At 54.8% G+C, this 20,282-nt stretch overlaps 2 protein-coding genes across 2 annotated transcripts; one reads left to right on the top strand and one right to left on the bottom strand.

The window, feature by feature from the left end:
• Window positions 1-3,128: 3,128 nt before the first annotated feature.
• On the bottom strand, window positions 3,129-14,173 carry PTCRA (pre T cell antigen receptor alpha). Its single transcript, XM_074988421.1, has 5 exons — window positions 14,041-14,173; window positions 13,352-13,669; window positions 11,577-11,618; window positions 5,025-5,130; window positions 3,129-4,113 (listed from the first exon to the last, which is right to left on the bottom strand). Exons 1-5 carry the CDS (start codon window positions 14,120-14,122, stop codon window positions 3,906-3,908), a joined length of 756 nt encoding a protein of 251 aa, XP_074844522.1. The 5' UTR covers window positions 14,123-14,173; the 3' UTR covers window positions 3,129-3,905.
• Window positions 14,174-14,906: 733 nt separating this feature from the next.
• On the top strand, window positions 14,907-20,165 carry LOC142010122 (uncharacterized). The gene is made up of 3 exons (XM_074988386.1): window positions 14,907-14,924; window positions 16,961-17,290; window positions 18,482-20,165. The coding sequence occupies exons 1-3, from the start codon at window positions 14,907-14,909 to the stop codon at window positions 19,220-19,222; spliced, it is 1,089 nt and encodes a 362-aa protein (XP_074844487.1). The 3' UTR covers window positions 19,223-20,165.
• The last annotated feature ends 117 nt before the right edge of the window (window positions 20,166-20,282 follow it).

Below are 20,282 nucleotides of genomic sequence, written 5' to 3'. Positions count from 1 at the left end.
GCGCAGACCGTATCAAAGACCGGCCAATGGCCTGGCGCTGAGGGACGGCCTCAGTCCGACAGCCAATGAGGAAGCTCTGCCGCAAGCTCAACCAATGAGACGGCTCCTCCCGTAGCGTCACGTTCCGTCCGTAGGAGGCGGGAAGGAGGGTCCCTCCGGCGGCGCCGTGCGGTGGGGGCGGGGCGGGAGAAAGGAGCCGGGGGGCGGGAGTGTCTGGGCCAGAGAGTGGAGTGAGCGGGGTTTCGCTAAGGGGGGGGTCTGGGGAAGGGGGCTGAGCCGGGGCTCTCGGGGGCCCCCTCGGGGGAGGGTCCCTCGGGAGGGGGGGCAAGACGGGGTTCTTGGGGGGGGGGGTTCCTCGGGAGGGGGCGAGCTGGAGTTCTTGGGGGGTTCCTCGGGAGGGGGGGCAAGACGGGGCTCTTGGGGGGGGTTCCTCGGGAGAGGGAGCGAGACGGGGCTCTTGGGGGGGCGGGTTCCTCGGGAGGGAGCGAGCTGGAGTTCTTGGGGGGGTTCCTCGGGGGAGGGGGGCGAGATGGGGTTCTTGAGTGGGGTCCCTCTGGGGAGGGGAGCGACTGGAGGCATTCCAGGGAGGTGATACAAAATTGCGGGGGCTGCCCCTCTGCCTTCCCTAATGGCCCCTTGGGTTTGGGTGCCCCGTCTCTCGGCGGCTGTAGAAGGAAACAATGCCAACGCTGTCAGAACAAAAAAGCAGTACGGTAGCATGTTAAAGACTTAACAAAATAATTTATTAGGTGAGGAGCTTTCAGGGGACAGACCCACTTCTTCAGCCCATAGCCACACCAGAACAGACTCAGTATTTAAGCCACAGAGAACCAAACATAGTAATCAAGGTTGACAAATCAGAAAAAGATAATCAAGGTGAGCAAATCAGAGAGCAGAAGGGGTGGGGAGGGAGTCAAGAATTAGATAAAGCCAATCATGCAAAAGAGCGCCTATAGTGAGCTAGAAATTTCCCGTTCTGGTTCAAACCACATGGTAATGTGTCAGATTTGAATATAAAAGAGAGTTCAGCAGCCTCTCTTTCCATGCTGCATCCCCCGCCCTTATGAAATTTCATGTCCCAACTGTTGTAGGTCTTCAATAATTTGTTGCAGGGGTTTGAGCTGGGGGCTGTAGGTGATGACCAGTGATGTTCTGTTCTTGGCTTTTTTGGGCCTATCTTGGAGTAGCTGGTCTCTGAGTATTCGTCTGGCCCTGTCCATTTGTTTTTTTTTATTTCTCCTAGTGGGTAATTCAGGTTTATGAACATTTGGTAAAGAGCTTGTAGTTTTCGGTGTCTGTCAGTAGGATCAGAGCAAACGCAATTGTACCTAAGGGCTTGACTGTAAACAATGGATCTAGTTGTGCATGCAGGATGGAAGCTAGAAGGGTGTGGGTAAGTATAGCAATCAGTTGGTTTCCGGTAGAGTGTGGTACTGATCAGGCCATCCTTCATTTGTACTGTAGTGTCCAGGAAATGTATCTCTTGCATGGAGTAATCGAGGCATAAGTTGATGGTGGGGTGCAGATTGTTAAAGTCTCTGTGGAATTCTTCTTGAGTCTCTATACCATGGATCCAAATCATAAAGATGTCATTGATGTATCTATAATTTTCTGATTTGCCAACCTTGATTACTGTGTTTGGTTCTCTGTGGCTTAACTATTGAGTCTGTTCTGGTCTGGCTATGATCTGAAGAAGTGGGTCTGTCCCATGAAAGCTCACCTAATAAATTATTTTGTTAGTCTTTAAAGTGCTACTGGACGGCTTTTTTGTTTTGATAGTACATAGACTAGCACGGCTTCCTCTCTGTTACTAATGCCAATACTGTATTTCCCATTCCCCGGGTCAGCTGTAGGAATGTATGGCGTGTGAACTGTGCTTTGTCTCCTCTTCTGTACGTTTATTGTCAGAAGGACCCGACTCGATGTTTTAAATGCTCAGTGACGCGCAGGCTCTCTTGGGTTATGTCTGAGTGACTGAGCAGTATGGACACTTCATTCATTTAATTAAAAGAAATTGGAAGGTTTTATTGCCATCGATGTTTAGAATAACTGGAAACTTTGAGGGACTACTTTTAGCCAAAGAAAAGGTGTACGTATAACAAAAGCTCACTGTAATAATGAAAATAATTGTATCTAGGACAACACACTTAAGGACTTGTGCATTGTTGTATCATGCTCTCTCTTACAGACTTTTGTTTTGTCTTCACAGGCATATTATGACCCTATCTCCGATGGGAGTATGTGGTAGACTAAAGTTTGAAAGCTATTGCCTGGGGGATTCATGGACTAGCTAGTTAGGAGTCGATGGTCACAATGCAGAGGGAAGAGAGCACGCCCCCCTACCACCATGACCTGTCCCCTCTGCTCTGTTCCGATCCCCTTGTCTGTCCGCCCCTGCTCTATCTACCTTTCCCTTAGATTGCTCTAGGAAATAGTGGGGATAAAATAACTTGGGGGACGATCTGTGTGGTTCTTTTATTTGCAAGCCTAGTGCATGGTGTCATGTCTGTGTATCTCAATTAAATATACAAATTATTTCATTTGCATAAAAATCCAGCTTTGTCTGACTTTAATAGGTTGTAGATGTCTTAGTTCCCTGAGCAGTTGAGCTGTCTGCGTCTCTTCCTTTCCCCATTTCAGTCTGTTCTCTACACCTTTTGCCCCTGCCTTTTCCATACCTCATTCCCACCTTCTTTCCACATCCAAGCCACTCTGTTGTGGCTGCCAGAACCTGTGAATGTATTATTCTTTATTCAGTGCCTCAACAAGCACTAGAAATGCTGACTTCAAGTGATTTGAACAAAGAACTGACGTGGGTGGGGGCTGTCTTTGGGGTCTGTACGCACACCTACAAGAAAATTTGGACACACACACACACACACGAGGCATTCTGTATGGGTTTGAATTTATTGTAAAATATAATAGGATTTTCTTTTTCCTCTATGTGCTGAGCGTATTCCTGCACAACCAGCATGATAAATACCTTGGGCCTCAAAAATGTTTTCCCAGCTTGCTGTCTGTTTAACCATAACAGGTTGTAATTGGCTTCTGAGAGGTTGTTGTAAGTGGTTTTAAGATTCTGGTTTCCCTTCTCAAAACTGGCAGTGTCTAGCTGAGAATGGAAGCCTTTGAGCCACCCCCTCACAGGTTGGAACTGGAGCAGCTGCCCACAGATGCAAAAAAAAGTAAGCTCCCCAGGAAGAAGTTGCTGATCTAGAGAGAAACCTCTCCATGCCTGGATTGGGTGAATTTCAAACTGTACATGGTTCTTGTCATGAGTTGGTTTTATTTCTGTGGGAACGCTAGAGCTGGGCACATTTTTTTCAATGTATTGGCCCCCCGACCCATGCATGTTTGGGGGGGGGGTCTAAGACTATTTACTGAATTCAATTAACACTTTTGGCCACTTTGAAAATGTTTTTTGAAGTTGCAACAAAACAAAAAAAAATTTCCTGGTGCTGACTGAGAGCAACCTGCTGTCTGCCCAGAAATGGGTGTTCTTTGCCTGCCTGGTGTTTGCAAGAGGGGCTGGAGATGAGCCCTAGAACACGTTGCTGCATCTTGTGAAGCCCATACTCCTCTCCAAGCTGTGCAGTTTACCCAGTAAGACATCACTAAACAACTGAAACAAAAACGAGAGCTGGTGACCAAGAGGGGACCTGGGCCCATGCCCAACTCAACACTTCGCTGTGTACCATTAGCCTAGGTTTGTCTCCTGCTGGTCTACGCTTCGGTCCAGCTTGGGACCATCTGTTTGGCACACGGCATGTGCTTGTCGTGGCTCCTGTCCTAGCTGACTTCAGCATAGTGGGCAAAGAGGTGAGCAAATCAGGCACAACACCCTGTAAGCTGCCCAAGTCCCACTGTGAGGACAGCTTCTCGTGGGTTAGTTGATTTGCTCTAGCTCAGAAAGCTGAAAAGTTTAAGGGAATGGTGTGAGAGGCCTGGTCTCTGCTCCTCCTGGAATGGCTAGCTGCGGTCACTAGCTCTGTCTGACTCAGTCTTTGTCTTGGTCCATTCTCCATGCTGACAGGAGAGGCTGATTCCCCATTGCCAAACCAGTCCAGAGCAGACAAACTACTTGCGGAGCTCAGCGGCAGGGCTTGGGGGCGCCTGAAAGGAGACGAAACATTGTGATGGGGTGAGGATAGCAGAGGGCAGGGAACACTTTCCATCTTGCCACTGCTGTTCAGTCTTTACTTGCTCTTCTCTGGTCTGCTGCTCTATATAGCCGCCCATTTTGGCTGACTTGGCTATGAGCTGTGAAAAGCAGCAACAAATTATTGCTGCCCAGGACGCGTGGTGTCTTGCCAAACCACAGCATTCAACGCGCTCTCACCTCAGCACAGGATGACTTGGCTTTCAGATGGGCAGTGCACCCACAAACCCTGCCAAAGTCAGTGGGTGCAGCTTGTTCCTTCTAATTTTTTCCCCTCTGGGTGGAATAAATTTTGTTTGTGCACCACCAATAGAAAACACACTGTCCACTGCAGGTGGCTGGGGGCACTCTGCTGATCAGCTGGGTGTCACCTGAATTTCCCTTGGGCAGCTACCCAAGTGCTCAGCTTACAGGGAACACAGCTCAGCATCTCCGCAAACCATTCCCTCTGTGCTCTGTAAAGTTGGCTAATAAGCACGCGTTCATGGACCCCTGAACACAAAGCCAGTGCTGGGGATGCAAACTGCAGTTCTGTCAGCTAGGGATGCAGGAGCATCCGCTTGCTGCTTATTGGTTAGTGCTACTGTTACGGACTGCTCCACCACCCCCACGTAAGCAGGGAGTGGGGGTGCACAGGCTGGCTCAGCTTCTGACATTGCCGTGGGGATCGGGCCCTTCCTCCCCCTCTCCTGCCACTTGGCCAGGAGCTGGATTTGCAAAATGGCTTTCTGCCAAATGGTGACCTCTAGTCACATTGTCATTTTGTTAATTGGCGTTGACAGTTGAATTACTTCTGAAGTTCTAACAGCTCCCTGGCGACGGCATGCCTTCTACTCTGCACTTTCCCTGCATGATGGAGTCTTACCCTTTGAAGAGGAAGCTGCAGGTAAGCAGTGTGTCAAACAGGAGGAACTTCAGCAACAGTGCTCTGATGGCCAAGAGAAGCAGGATTTGTGAGCAGATGGGCAGAGCTGAAACAGATACAGAACTATTACTAGTGCTCCCTACTCGGACTGAGTATGGACACAGTGCCCAGCCTTAGTACACAAGAGAACCATGTAAACCTAAGGACAACCTTGTGTGGGCCAACCAGCTGCCACATATTTGAAAGGCACCTGTATGTTACATTTTAGGTTCACTTGTATGTATGTATTTAGATAGCCAGTACCACAACCAGAAGCAACCTCTTTACTCTTGTGTAAATGAATGATAAAAACATGATGCCAAAACGTTCATACATTTGCTGTTAGTACATTGCATTGAAGCTGGCTGCGGGCCACGGGCCATGCTCTGATGGGCTGTAGATCGGTCGCCCCTCACCTAACCCTCAAGAGTCAGTCTGAAGGACCTAATGCACCACCTATAGATTTCTGGTGCTTTGTATAGCACATTCCTTGCTCTCATCAGTGTAATTACAATGACATCTTACTGCCAGTGGACTTCTGTCAGACACGTGTTCAACAGCGTGAGACTCATTGGCTAGAGGAACTAGAGCTGGTCTGGGTGCTTGGAATTCTGCTGACTTATCAGCTCTGACACCCATTCACTCTGTGACCTTGGGTGAGTCGCAGCATTCTAAGTGTAGGACTAACAGGGACCGCAGTAGATCACCTAGCCCAATCTCCTGAACTCAAGGCAGGACTATGTAATAACTAGACTGCTCCTTACAGGTATGTCTAACCTGGCCTTCAAGCCTCCAGGGCAAGAGATCCCACATCCCCCCTAGGCAGTTTTGTTCCAGTGGTTAACTACCCTGACAAAGGTTTGCTAATGGCTAACAAAACCACCCTTGCAGCAATTTAAGCCTTCCCTACCTTGTCCTGTCCTCAGGGGCTAAGGAGAACAATCATCACCTTCCTCCTTGTAACAACCTTTTATGTCTGTGGAGACTTATGTCCTCTCCCACCCCCGAGTCTTTTCCAGACAGAACCACCCCAGGTCTTTCAGTCTCCAGGTAGGTCATGTTTTCCAGACCAGTGGTGTCCAAAGTAGAGTGTAACAATCACCACAGCCCCCAACATCCCCTGAGACAGGCGCCGCCCCCGAGCCAGACACTCCCCTCCCCTGCGCAAACTACTGGTGACTCATGGAAGCCGCACTGCCCTGCACAAGTCGCCCCACCACCCCAAGCAGCACTGACCCCACCACTGCTGCCACATGCTCGTCCACCAAGTGGTGGAGCGTGTGCACAGAGGGTGCTCCACACGTGCAGCCTCTAATGAGCCACTTTGCCACACCGCAGTGCCCAGTTTGCCAGGGGTGTGAGTGCAATCCTTGAGGGGGCCAGTTAGGGATCTGGGGCAAATAAATCTAAAAAAGGCTGGTGCTTGGTCCTGCCAAGAGGGGTCTGGACTTGACCTCCTGAGGTCCCTTCAGCTCTCTGAGATGCGATGAAGCGGGTCTTGGCTCACAAAAGCTCATGCTCCAAAATATCTGTTAGTCTCTAAGGTGTGACAGGCCTTCTCGTTGTTTTTGAAGCGACAGACTAACTTGGCCACCTCGCTGATACATCTATTATCTGTATCAGAGGGGTAGCCGTGTTAGTCTGGATCTGTAGCAGCAACGAAGGGTCCTGTGGCACCTTATAGACTAACAGAAAAGTTTAGAGCATGAGCTTTTGTGAGTTAACTCACTTCTTCAGATGCTGGTCCTGGAAATCTGCAAGGCCAGGTATAAATAGGCCAGAGCAAGGCTGGGGATAATGAGGTTAGCTCAGTCAGGAAGGCTGAGTTGTATTGTCATCAGTAGATCTGGAGGTGTGAACTCCACGAGAGGGGAAGCTGCTTTTGCATTTAGCCAGCCATTCACAGTCTTTGTTTAATCCTGAGCTGAGGGTATTGAATTTGCAGATGAATTGTAGCTCAACCTTGTTGGTAGCTCAACCTCCTAACAAGCAACTATACACTGCACCACAGTCACTCTATCTCAGGGACCCATCCATGCAACAAACCTCGTTGCCAGCTCTGCCCACATATACACACCAGCAACATCATTACAGGACCTAACCAGATCAGCCACACCATTGTGGGTTCATTCAGCTGCACATCTACCAATGTAATTTATGCCATCATGTGCCAGCAATGCCCCTCTTGCCATATACATCGGACAAACTGGACAGGCTCTACGTAAAAGAATAAATGCACACAAATCAGACATCAGAAATGGCAATATACAAAAACCCATAGGAGAGCACTTCAATCTCCCAGGACACACAGTAGCAGATTTAAAAGTAGCTATCCTACAGCAAAGAAATTTCAAGAACAGACTCCAAAGAGAAATTGCTGAGCTACAATTCATCTGCAAATTCAATACCCTCAGCTCAGGATTAAACAGAGACTGTGAATGGCTGGCTAAATACAAAAGCAGCTTCCCCTCTCGTGGAGTTCACACCTCCAGATCTACTGATGACAATACAACTCAGCCTTCCTGACTGAGCTAACCTCGTTATCCCCAGCCTTGCTCTGGCCTATTTATACCTGGCCTTGCAGATTTCCAGGACCAGCATCTGAAGAAGTGAGTTAACTCACGAAAGCTCCTGCTCTAAACTTTTCTGTTAGTCTATAAGGTGCCACAGGACCCTTCGTTGCTGCTACATCTATTATCTGTGTGGACCAGAGTGGTAGAATTACTTGTGGCCTACGTATTGCTACATCCCAGAATTACATTTCCTTTTCTTGTAAGCAGTTTTACTGTTGCCTCACAGGTAGCTGTGATGTGCTAACATCTCCAGGTCTAGTTCTGCAGTTCTTCCTTGGTAGTTGTTTCCCATCTTGTTTGTGCAAGTGCTTGGCCCTTCCTCAGTGGTGTACTTTGCATTTGTCCTAACTGGTTTTCATCCCATTCACTTATGTTTCTCGTTTGTCTAGACTGAATTTTTAATCTTTTTCTCCGAAGCACTTGTAACTCCTCCCAATTTGGCATCATCTGCGAACTTTGTAAGTGTGCTCTCTATGCCATTATCAAAATCATTTGTCACGGACTCTGTGACTTATTTCCCCCTGACTTCCCCTTGGATTTCACAGTCTCTTTTTGCCCACACATTCAAGCTGTGCCTAAAACATTCCACTTCTTCATGTACCACATCCCCAGGAGTTCTTCTTCCCTCGCTGTTCACACAACCAAAACTCTGGGTGGAGCCTTGAGCATTTCTCATACACTGACCACTTACTCCTGCCTTCTCCTCTCTGGCCTCAGTGCAAGCCCCCCTCTTTAAATCCATTCACATCATCACGTCTCATAGAGCTGGAAGGGGCCTTAGGAGGCCATCAAGTCCAGTCCCCTGACCTCATGGTAGGACCAAGCACCATCTTTTTTTTTTCCCTCCTCTATAATTAATCTAGTTGCCCCAGATGGCCCCCTTCAAGGACTAAGCTCACACCCCTGGGTTTAGCAGGCCAATGCTCAAACCACTGAGCTGTCCCTCTTCTCAGCTGGAGTGCTGTGTCCAGTTCTGGGTGCCGTATCGCAGGAAAGACGTGGACAAATGGGAAAATCCGGAGGAGAGCAACAAAAATGATGAAAAGCCTAAACCCACAGGGTCCAATGTGCTGTCAATTCACCACGTGTGGCAAACTGGGCACTGTGGTGTGGCAAAGTGGCTTGTTAGAGCCGCACGCGTGGAGCGCCCTCTGTGCACACGCTCCACCACTTGGTGGACGAGCATGTGGCAGCAGTGGTGGGGTCAGTGCTGCTTGGGGTGGTGGGTGACTCGTGCAGGGCAGTGCGGCTCTCGTGAGTCACCAGCAGTTTGCGCAGGGGAGGCGGGTGTCTGGCTCGGGGGCGGCGCCTGTCTCAGGGGATGTGGGGGGCTGTGGTGATTGTTACACTCTACTTTGGACACCACCGGTCTGGAAAACATGACCTACCTGGAGACTGAAAGACCTGGGGTGGTTCTGTCTGGAAAAGACTCGGGGGCGGGAGAGGACATAAGTCTTCACAGACATAAAAGGCTGTTACAAGGTGGACGGTGATAATTGTTCTCCTTCAAAACACATCTGCCGCAATCATCTTCCATGATCCAACTCCATCACTCCGCCTTTAAAGCCCATCCACTAACTCAGCTTCTCCCATCACAAAACCTACTTCTCGGTTGTACTTGCAAAGCCCTCCACTCCCCACCTATCCAGCCTGTTAACTAATGCAAAGCCAGCTTTCCCCTTCACTCCACCAGTGACAGCCTTGGTCGCCCGTCTATATCCCCAACAAACGATTTCTCACACTCTGTCCTGTGCTCCTCCACACTAACAGGAAAAGCTTCCAGTTGAAATCGATGAAACCATCCCAGGTCCTCGTCTGTGGCCCATCCCCAGACGCACTTCTGCCTCAATGTACATCACAAACTATACCTCCCGTCTCCCCTCCCATTTACTTCTGTCTGACAGGCAGCGGGGATAGCGTTTAAGGGCAAAGGGAATCATGAGAGCATCTAGCCCGACCTCCTACAGATCACAGGCCCTTAACCACGTTAAACCCAACATGTAAAATTAGCCCAAAGCATTACAGCTCATAGAAGACTAGAGACAATTATGTGTCACTGGCAGAGACTAAAGGGACGGTCATACCCAGTGGCCTTGTCCCCGTAATGGAAAGGAAATGGATTAAGTGAGATTCTCAGATGACCCCATTAGCTACACTGTGTAGGTGATAAGTGTTTATGGAGTTTTTCCTTTTTTCCCCATTATTGTTAGGACAGGATTGCTGAACAGCTGGAGTGGTCACAGCGTGACCAAGTCAGTCTTACCACTGGGCTTCTGGCCTCTATTCAGTCCGCTGGTCCCACTTACCCTCACTGGGGCAAGGGATGGTCTTGTGGGGGGGGGGGGGGAACCCAGCCTCCACCCACTCGTGTCAGGTTCTGGCGCAGGGACCCCACGCTGCTGCTACTGGGGAGGGCTGATGCCCTTAGTCCTTGGCACAGCAGCGCTGTTCCCTGGGCTGCTTCCCCAGCCAATTCCCTGATACCTTCTCCAGGCTGCAGCAGCAGGGAGTCCTCCCTCTTGATCCGTTCCGGCTGGGTGACCAGTTCCTCCCAGCCTATGGCTGAGCCCAGAGTTACCAGCGCTAGGAGGCCCACACGCTTGCTGCCGAAGTGCCTCTCAAACCTGCTCTCTGCTGCTACTCTGATCTCCTTCCCTCTGCTCGCCTCACTCTCTCTCCCCGGCCTCCCCACTGCAAAGGGTTTTTAAAGGCCTCTTCCTACGCCACTCCTGGAGCCAACTGGCCCCAATTAGGCTGAGCCATCTCCCGCTCAGCTACCTGTGATTGCCCTGCTGGTGCTCCGCAGGCCCTGCTGCTTGTCTGGGCTCCCTCTGAAGGGGCCCTCTGCTCTGGCCCTGCCACAACAGGTAATTTTGAACTTGTCCCCAAGTGTTTCTACAGCCCATGCCCTTCCACTGAACATCAGCTCACAATGCCATGTGGAGTTAGCACCCCAGTTATCCTTGTTTCCTGGTGCTTTCTAGCCTCAGGGAGCACCCCATCAATGGTTTTCCCATCCCACCCTGCAAATAACTCTGAGAGTTCAAAATTTTTTCCTGTCCTGACTCAGGACAAAAAGCATCTGAAATTTTCACCAAAACATTTTCAGATCGATTGTTGCAATAACTTCAAAAACATTTCAGTTCAAACTTGTTCCTTGACTTTTTCTTCCTATTTACCTTAAATTTCAAATGTAAAGTTCTTTTAACCCAGCCAGCCACCACGCAGAGCTAAAGAAAACAGCAGAACACGTTGTTTTGTCAAGTTCAAAATGTTTTTTCAAAAACGTTGCCATGCAGGAGACGCTTGCAAGCCAATGCCGCTCTGCAACTGCATGTAGGCCTGCATTCACACCTGCAGCTGCCTGCACAGATCCAGGTGCAACACCAACGGACCCAGGTCATCGGCAGAACACATTGAACCTGTGACCAGAGAGGCTAAAGCCCTGGGCTCGCCCCTGTGGGCTAAAGGCCAGCTGACTCTCAGCCAAGGCTGTAGAGCAGAGACTTCACTCTCCTTACTACATGGTCTCAGAGCCTCTGGGGTTATATCACAGAAAGGCTATAAGAGCTGTGGTGCTGAGAGCCTCTTTCCTGGAGCCAGAGAGACCTTCTGGCATACAGAGGTCTCTGTGGCAAGGGTGAGTCACATCACAACCTGCGTCTTTTACTCAACAACTAAGATCCTTGGAAACACTGGGCAAAGCTACTTTAATTTACACTGGTGCAAATCTGGAATAACTTCACTAGTCCATACTTGGACCTCTAGAAGTGAGGCCTGAACTTATGCCGGCTCCTGCAAACATTCTTTTTCAGAAAAGGCTTAACTAGAGGTGGTGTCACCTGGCTCTTTCCACAGCCCTTCTGTGCCCATCACAGAATCAGCTGGATTCAAACAGGCAGTGTGAATGTGCCGCGAGGAACAAGTTGTTAGTGCTTACCACTTTGGCCTTCATCCAGACAGGGCTCGTCCATGTGGTCTGCTACAAGACACAATTTTACCTATTAGGAGGAGGAATACACACTTCCAGCTTTGAGATAAGCTGCTCCCCCACCCTCTCCTGGCTTTGCACAAGTAGTGCAAACAACTTTGCATATAACGTGTAAATGCCCATAATGAAGATTCTCTATTTTGCCAAGTTTTAAACTGAGACAGGAGGGCTTGGAAGGGTGGGACGGAGTACACGTAAGTAATTGTTTTATGTAATTAGCTGAAAACACTTCACTGGGGGTATACATACAGACATGCAACCAGCTGCTAGAGGTGCTGCACACAGAGTGCCTCTGGATCACTTAGCTGATAAGCTGTGCCGGTGCAGTGGACAAAGCTTAGAAAGGTCACACAGCAGCTTCACTTTTTTGTTGTTGTTTGTTTTTAAAATAGCTGTTGTGCTAGAATTTTAGCTGCAGAAAACTGCATCACTTCACAGCTATGGCACTAAAAGTTGGGCAAAGCAAAAACAAGCGCGTGTTTTTGTGGTGGGGGTAACACGGTGAGCTAAGCAACGATGGAGCTGAGTTTTCCAAGGCAAAAGTGAGAGCTGGGCGGCAGCTGCTCAACTCATTCTCCATGGGAGTCAGGTGCCTGATCTCCCTGTGCCTTTGACAGGCCTCTCACTCCCAACACCCAGCTGGTTCAGGATGGAGAAGATACGGGTGAGAACGCTGTAGCTACAACTGACTTGGTCATTTGTGATTTTTAACTGTGCAGCTGCCACACGGCATCTGGGCACTACCTAGTCCTTAGACTAAAAGCCACCATATAAGACATCGCCGATCAAAACAATTTCCCAGCCATACGGCGCTCCAGGACCCTGAGCTCATCCCTATATAGCAAAGTGGCAAGCTCAGGCTTTAAAGAGTCACGGCTATGTATGTACTTGGGAGAGCCGGGGAAAACACATCAGTAAACTGGAGTTAAATAGTGAATAGTGACATGGCTGAGAGAAAGCGGCTCCAGTGTCCTCAAGTTTTCCTCTTAAGCAGTTGAACTGTGTTTAGAATCTTAGTGCAAAGCAGCTTTTTGCCTCATCCCTAGTTTTGCAAATGTTTTGAAGGATTTGTCTCTCGAGTGCTTGCTCCAGTTTGCTCAGCCTGTGCAGCACGAGTTGCAGCCCATCCTCATGCAGATGCAGAATGTTAGCAATGCATCTAACAAGGCCTCTCTCAGGGAGTTCTGAGAAGGTGTGTATAGCTCGAAGCTGGGCTCAGAGGGGAAGGCTGGCTTCAGCCTGCCTATGGTGCATGTCCCCATAAGATCTCTTAGTGGAGCAAGCTGTGTGCATGTCTCCTTCCCACGAGTCCCTACTCTCTGCAGCTCTCATCTATAGTTGCAGGAATAATATCACCTCTGCAGCTCTCTTGAGTCGAGAACTTTCTTGACACTTCAGTACTATCTTTCCTGTCAGTCCTGTGCTCCATGGATGGCTGTTCCCAGAGGGGTGCGGTGTGCCCCTTTGGGAGAATTTATTTTTCCCAGGGAGCTGCATTTGAATGAACTGCCTGGTACTTGCACTTTGTCTGCATTGTTACAAAGGGCCGTGTCTCCCTCCCTGGTTGTTCAGGGCTAATGCAGCAATGCCAGGGGACGGAACTGGGGAAAATGGAGAGGAATGCAGGGCTCCGGGTGCAGTGAGATGAGGGCGGGCTGGGCGGAGAAGAGGCAGGAAAGAGATGCGGTCTGCAGTGTTGGCTAGTGTGTTGGCCCGGTACCTACCGGAGATGGGCAGGGACTTGGCACTCCACACCCGGGTGGTGCTGTTCTGCTTGACATGACAGGCGAGCGATTCCCAGGACTCCAGTTCTGCAGTGCAGACGGACAGGTGGGAGACCGTGCTGAATGTACCGTCCTCCTCCCTGGAGAGCCCATAGGTGAAGGAGTCCAGGGCGCTCCCATTCTCATTCGAAAACCAGATGGCATTGGCCGTGTCCTGGGTCAGGCCATTCACCACACAGACCACTAGGGTCTTCCTCTCGCCGTTCACAACCATAGTCAGTGGGGGCGACAAGGTGGGGAAGGGGGCTGCGGTGCTGCCTGGGGGGGAGAACAGGCAGCCAGTTAGCAACGCAGACGGCCCGTCTCAGCCACGAGGCCTCCCTGACCCTAGAGCTTTCCCGAGTGGGAGCAGTGAGGCTAAAACTGGTTCCAGACCTCTCGGGAGGGGCTGCCTTGTGCGCGAGTGTCCTTGCTTGGCCAGCTATTAGTGCCCAGTTAGGAGATGGGGCCTTGGCCGACTTTGCTGCTGTGTCTGGGACAAAAAGCTCTAGGCCTGGCTGCTCCTTTGCAGAGTGGGTTAACCCTTTAACGGGCATGGGCTGGCCCGTCCTTTCCGCCCCTCCCCTCCCCTTCCACAGTCCCTGCAGCCTCCCAGAGCAAGGCGCGGGGCAGGGGACAGGCATACTCACGGAGCAGGAGCTGACATAACGTGGCGGCCAGGAGCTGTCCAAGCAGCCGCGAGGGCAGGCCCATGGTGAGTGGCTGCAGCATCTGAGCCAGGTATGAACAAAGCAGCCAGCACAGGGACCACCCGGCCCGCCCTTTTGCCGCTTCACCCAACCCCCCTAACGGTCTCTGGCAGCTGCCTAACCAGCTGCTACGCGCCCTACAAACACATGCAACTTTTAACCCTTTGCATGCCCACACGTCTAGAGGCACTGAGAGCATAAATCCACCCAAATGGCCCTGAACCCGGCCCAGCCTGTGACCTCAGGAGCTGGCCTGACTGCCCCCCTCAAGTGCAGAACCCTAGAGGCAAAGGGAGGGGCCAAGAGCAGCTCCATGGGGCATAGCAGATGGCTTTGGTGCAGCAACCGCAGCAGGTTTCCATCAGCCACAGCACAGGAGAAGGCCAGAGTCAGCCATCCCCTGCTCCTTGGGAGGGCGCACCCACCTTCTGGGCCCGGGCAGTGCCTGACACCCACAGAGCACTGGATTCGCCTGGTGCACAAGGGGGGTGGGCTGTGGAGACTGAGCATGGGGTTGCAGGAAGAGTCCCCCACCATTGGCACGGGGGAGGGGATGCACAGGCAGCCCCAGCGGTGTAGTAGTAACAAACTGCTATGAAGTCGGGTTCCCTTTGCCCGCACTGCTGCGTGGCCAGTGACTACAGCCTCAAGTCTGTGACCCCTGCCTGCCTCTCCCAGCAGCCAGGCATTGGATCCTGCCCTGCTGGCGCTGAGCACCCCTACTGACACCCATCCTGAAAGAGACTCAGGCCCCAAGAGAGAACCACTGCCCCCCTTAGCCAGTCCTGGGCTGAGAGGAGGGGAACATGACGAACGGCAATGCAGTGAGCCCCAGGGTCCCACGGAGGTGCTGGTTTGGCCTGGCTTGTGCCTGGGCAGGGGTCCCAGTGCTGGGTCTGGCAGGAGCTGCACCATTTGCCTCCCAGTGACTGTGAATTCAGGGTGTAGACTAAGGTCCTAGGTGGGCCGGGGTGCCACTGCAAGGCTCCCTCTAGGGAGGGGTGTCCGTGGGAGGTCACTGTGACCGTGGGACACTCTCCAGGGCGCTAAGGGGAATTTCTATGAAGTTCTCCTGCAGCTAATGCTGCCCGCAGGCGTGAGTTGCTGCCATGGTTGTGTGTCCGTCTGTATGGGGCAATCACCAGGGCATCCCCCCCCAAAAGGGTTTCCTGTGAGGTCCAGAGGCAAAGGTGAGGGGTGTGTGAAAAACCCTTCTGCCGCAGGCTTGGTATGTGCTAGCTGAGTGCAGTGCTGGGCAAGCTGGACAGAGTGGCACAGCCCATGCAGTAAGGGGACAGGTGGAGGCAGTGTCGTAAGGGATGCTGGAACAATTTGTACAGTGGGGGTGCAGAGAGCCCTGGTGCCATGTTGTAAACTCTGTAGCTGAGGGAAACCCCTTACAGCCAGGGGCTCTGTGGCTCCCCCAGTTTCAGCACTTACCTGTGCACTGCGGGGGAGACAGCTGTGTGCAGGGCCAGGACTGTGCAGCTGGGGGCAGCACCTTTTCCATGCAGTGATCAGCTGCTGCAGTGCTTGGAAGGGGGCAGTGTCAGGCCCATGCAGTGCAGAGGTTCAGGGTCAGCGAGGAGCACCCTGCCCATGCAGTGCCAGGCTGGTGCAGTGCAGAGGAAACCAGGGGCAGGGTCCGGGGTGTGCACCCTGCCCATGCAGCGTCAGGCTGGTGCAATGCAGAGGGAGCCGGGGGCAGGGTCAGGGGGGTGTGCACCCTGCCCATGCAGTGCCAGGCCGGTGCAGTGCAGAGGGAGCGGGGGGGGCAGGGTCGGGGGTGTGCACCCTTCCCATGCAGTGCCAGGCTGGTGCAGTGCAGGGGGAATGGGGGGGCAGGGTCGGGGGTGTGCACCCTGCCCATGCAGTTTCAGGCTGGTGCAGTGCAGAGGGAGCGGGGAGCAGGGTCGGGGGTGTGCACCCTGCCCATACAGTGCCAGGCTGGTGCAGTGCAGAGGGAGCGGGGGGCAGGGTCGGGGGTGTGCACCCTGCCCATGCAGTACCAGGACGGTGCAGTGCAGGGGGGGGCAGGGTCGGGGGTGTGCACCCTGCCCATGCAGTGCCAGGATGGTGCAGTGCAGGGGGAGTAGGGGGCAGGGTCGGGGGTGTGCACCCTGCCCATGCAGTGCCAGGCTGGTGCAGTGCAGAGGGAGCGGGGGGCAGGGTCGGGGGTGTGCACCCCGCCCATGCAGTGCCAGGACGGTGCAGTGCAGGGGGAGTGGGGGGGCAGGGTCGGGGGTGTGCACCCTGCCCATGCAGTGCCAGGACGGTGCACTGCAGGGGGAGTGGGGGGGGCAGGGTCGGGGGTGTGCAACCTTCCCCTGCAATGCCAGGCTGGTGCAGTGCAGAGGGAGCGGGGGGCAGGGTCGGGGGTGTGCACCCTGCCCATGCAGTGCCAGGACGGTGCAGTGCAGGGGGAGCGGAGGGGGACAGGGTCTGGGGTGTGCACCCTGCCCATGCAGTGCCAGGACGGTGCAGAGCAGGGGGAGTCGCGGGGGGGCAGGGTCGGGGGAGTGCAACCTTCCCCTGCAATGCCAGGCTGGTGCAGTGCAGAGGGAGCGGGGGGCAGGGTCAGGGGTGTGCACCCTGCCCATGCAGTGCCAGGACGGTGCAGTGCAGGGGGAGCGGAGGGGGGCAGGGTCGGGGGTGTGCACCCCGCCCATGCAGTGTCAGGCTGGTGCAGTGTAGGGGGAATGGGGGGGCAAGGTCGGGGGTGTGCACCCTGCCCATGCAGTGCCGGGACGGTGCAGTAAAAGGGAGCGGGGGGAGGGGGCGGCAGTGCACTGGCTGGTCACTGCAGCCAGGACGGCAGGGAGCCAAGGCAGCAGCGCAGCTCCCGGTGCGCCCTCCCCAGTGGTACGTCCCAGCTCCCCCCCCCCCATCTGGCTGGAGTGGTACCGGCCGCCCCGCCCCCCCGCCGCGCTGCGGGCGGGCCCAGTCCCGCGGCTGGCCGCCATGGAGCGCGGTGCGGAGGTTCCGGCCCCAGGCCCCGGCCCGGCCCCAGCGCCCCCCGCCTCCTTCGCCGAGATCCTCCGCCTCGTGCGCAGCGGCCGGGACCTGCCGGGCCTCCACCGGCCCAACGTGGCGGCCAGCCCGGCCAGCCCCACCCCCTCGCGCCGCCCGCGCCCGCCCAAGCCCTGGGAGCGGCCGCGGGACGCGCCGGCCGAGCCCCCGCAGCCCTGAGGCGAGGCGAGCCCCGCCCCCCCCCCGCACCGATCCCCTCGTCCGGCCCGGCCCCGCCCGGCCCTCCCCCCCCCCGCCCGGATCCCCTCGTCCGGCCCGGCCCCGCCCGGCCCTCCCCCCCCCCGCCCGGATCCCCTCGTCCGGCCCGGCCCGGCCCTGCCCCCCCCCACGCACCGATCCCCCTGCCCGGCCGGCACCGATACCCTAGTCCAGCCCCGACCTCCCCGGCCCCGATCCCCTCGTCCGGCCCGGCCCTGCCCCCCAGCACCGATCCCCTAGTCTGGTCTGGCCCCGCCTGGCCAGCATGCGCCCCCCACGGCAGCAGCACCCGCGGGGCTCGGGCTCGTCCCCGGCCCCTCCCGGCCCCACACCAACTGCGCCGGGCAGCCCCCACCTGGCCTGGGACCTCCCCCTGGTCCAACCCGCCCTGCGCCCGCCCGGCCCTGACCTCCCCGCCTGGCCGATACTGATCCCCTAGTCCGGCCCCGACCTCCCCGGCACCGATCCCCTAGTCCGGCTCGGCACCGACCTCCCCATCCAGCTCAGCACCGACCTCCCCACCCGGCCCGCACCGACCTCCCCACGCGGCTGGCACCGATCCCCTAGTCCGGCCCAGCCCCGACCTCCCCGGCCCTGATCCCCTAGTCCAGCCCGGCCCCGACCTCCCCGCCTGGCCAGCACTGATCCCCTAGTCCGGCCCGGCACCGACCTCCCCACCCGGCCAGCACCGATCCCCTAGTCCGGCCCAGCCCCGACCTCCCCGGCCCCGATCCCCTAGTCCAGCCCGGCCCCGACCTCCCCGCCCGGCCGGCACTGATCCCCTAGTCCGGCCTGGCCCCAACCTCCCCGGCACTGATCCCCTAGTCCAGCCTGGCCCCGACGTCCCCGCCCGGCCGGCACCCATCCCCTAGTCCGGCCCGGCCCCGACCTCCCCGCCCGGCCGGCCCCGATCCCCTAGTCCGGCCCGGCCCCGACCTCCCGGCCCGGCCGGCACCGATCCCCTAGTCCGGCCTGGCCTGGCCCCAACCTCCCCGCGCGGCCGGCACCAATCCCCTAATCCAGCCCGGCCCCGACCTCCCTGCCCCGCCAGCACCGATCCCCTAGTCCGGCCCGGCCCCGACTTCCCCGTCCGGCTCGGCACCGACCTCCTCGTCTGACCCAGCACTGACCCCCTCATCTGACTCGCATCCAGGCTGGAACCAACCTCCTCATCCGACCTGGCACCGACCTCCTCGTTCGACATGCAACCTCCCCACCCAGCCTGAGACTGACCTCCCTGTCCAAGCTGTGTGTGGCCCGAGACCGGCTGCTCTGTTCAACCCGCACCTGGCCTGAGATCGGCCTCTTTGTCCAACACCCGCCGCACCCAGCCCAGAGACCAACTGTTCTGTCCAGCACTCCAGGCCCAGAGACCCACCGCTCCATCCACCACCTGCTGCGCCTGGCCCTGAGACAGACCTCGCCGTTGAATAGGTGTGGCACCTGGCCCAGCAACTGCCTACTCTGGTCAGCAGTCAGGCCTCAAGAGCGACTGCTCCCGCCAAATCGTACGGCACCTGACCCTGAGACTGCCTGCTTCATCCAACATGTGCTGCATGTGGCCCAAAATTGGCTGCACCATCCAATACCTTCCATGCCCTGCCCTGAGATCAGCTGCTCTGTCAAACATGGACCGTGCCCCGCCCTGAGATCCAGCCCTTCCATAGCCACTCAGCCCAGACAGCAGTGGTGCTTCTGCATGGTCCAGCCAGGCTGTGAGTCAAGGTGCATTGTTGTGGTTTCAGATTACATCAAAGATCCTGTGATGTGGACCAAGTCTGCAGCCAACCATCAGATAGCGTTTGCTAAAAACGATAAGATTCACAATTGCAATGAGAGCACGCCAACACCACAAGGAACAGGCCCTGCTGGTAATAAACAGCGCTCTGTGTGAGCAGGCATTTCGAAGAAATTACAAAACAAATCTACAAAGTCCAAGGAAAAAATGTCACAGTGGGACATGGCAGTGGCAATTACTCAACGACTACTCAAGATAGCCTAGAAACAGCTGCTTGCTCTCCTTAACGGCACATAAGTGGCTCTAGCTCTGCTTGCAGTGTCCGCCGGGAGGGTAGCTAACTGGTGCTGCACCTGCTTTGATTGCAACCACAGACAAGGAGCAGCTGCTCAGTTTGGTATTGCTGCACCTGGCCTGGCCACTCAGTGTCACCCTGGCCTTTTGGGTTTGTTTTTAGGGGAAGAAAGTGCCTGAGCAGAAACCACAGAGTACAGGGTCTCAGGCTGGGAAAGGCAGCCCAACTAACGCCTGTTATGACTGGAGAAGGTGGCAGCTAGAGCGAAGAGGTGGTGTAAGATGTGGTTGTTGCCTGAAATGATAAAGCAGGACCTGTCTCTTGCAGAACGTGCATTGAGATAGGGATATTCACACCCATGTGAAATGACCGAACAGCAGCATCTGCAGAAGCTTCTTGGTCAAAGCACCACAAACTAAACAGGCTTCTCCCCCAAGACTCCTGTAGATGTGCAGGGAGCACCAAGGGAGATGGGAATGGAGCATCAGGGACCTATGTTCCACCTGTCACTTCAAAGCTAGAATCTTCCCTTGCATCAAACCCCAGTGACAATGAGTCAGACACTGCTGGGGTGTGCCAGTGTCCCTCAGCGGCCCCAACAGCCCTGCCTTGCCTTGGGGGCTTAGCGGCTAAACGCATTAGAGCTGTGGTTGACAAACTTTCTGAGCTCGCACAACGTGTACAAACACCACAGCCCAGCTGTGCCATGGCTGCTTTCCTCATAGGCGGGAGATGAAAAGCTGTATTAAATGGCTAGCTCTACAGCAGAACACACCCAGCTGTGATAAACAAAAGGGTACAAAATACACAGGTTATTTTTGTTTTATTCAGCGTGAAACTTTTTGCTGATCATCATTAGCCTAGATGTGGGGGGTGTTTTCAACAGACACGTGCACACGTCATGCTGTGTCGTCCTGGCTT

This window comes from Carettochelys insculpta, chromosome 3 (genome assembly GCF_033958435.1).
Source record: "Carettochelys insculpta isolate YL-2023 chromosome 3, ASM3395843v1, whole genome shotgun sequence".
In the NCBI taxonomy this organism is placed as follows: domain Eukaryota; kingdom Metazoa; phylum Chordata; order Testudines; family Carettochelyidae; genus Carettochelys; species Carettochelys insculpta.
This window is presented reverse-complemented; position numbering and strand designations above follow the sequence as displayed.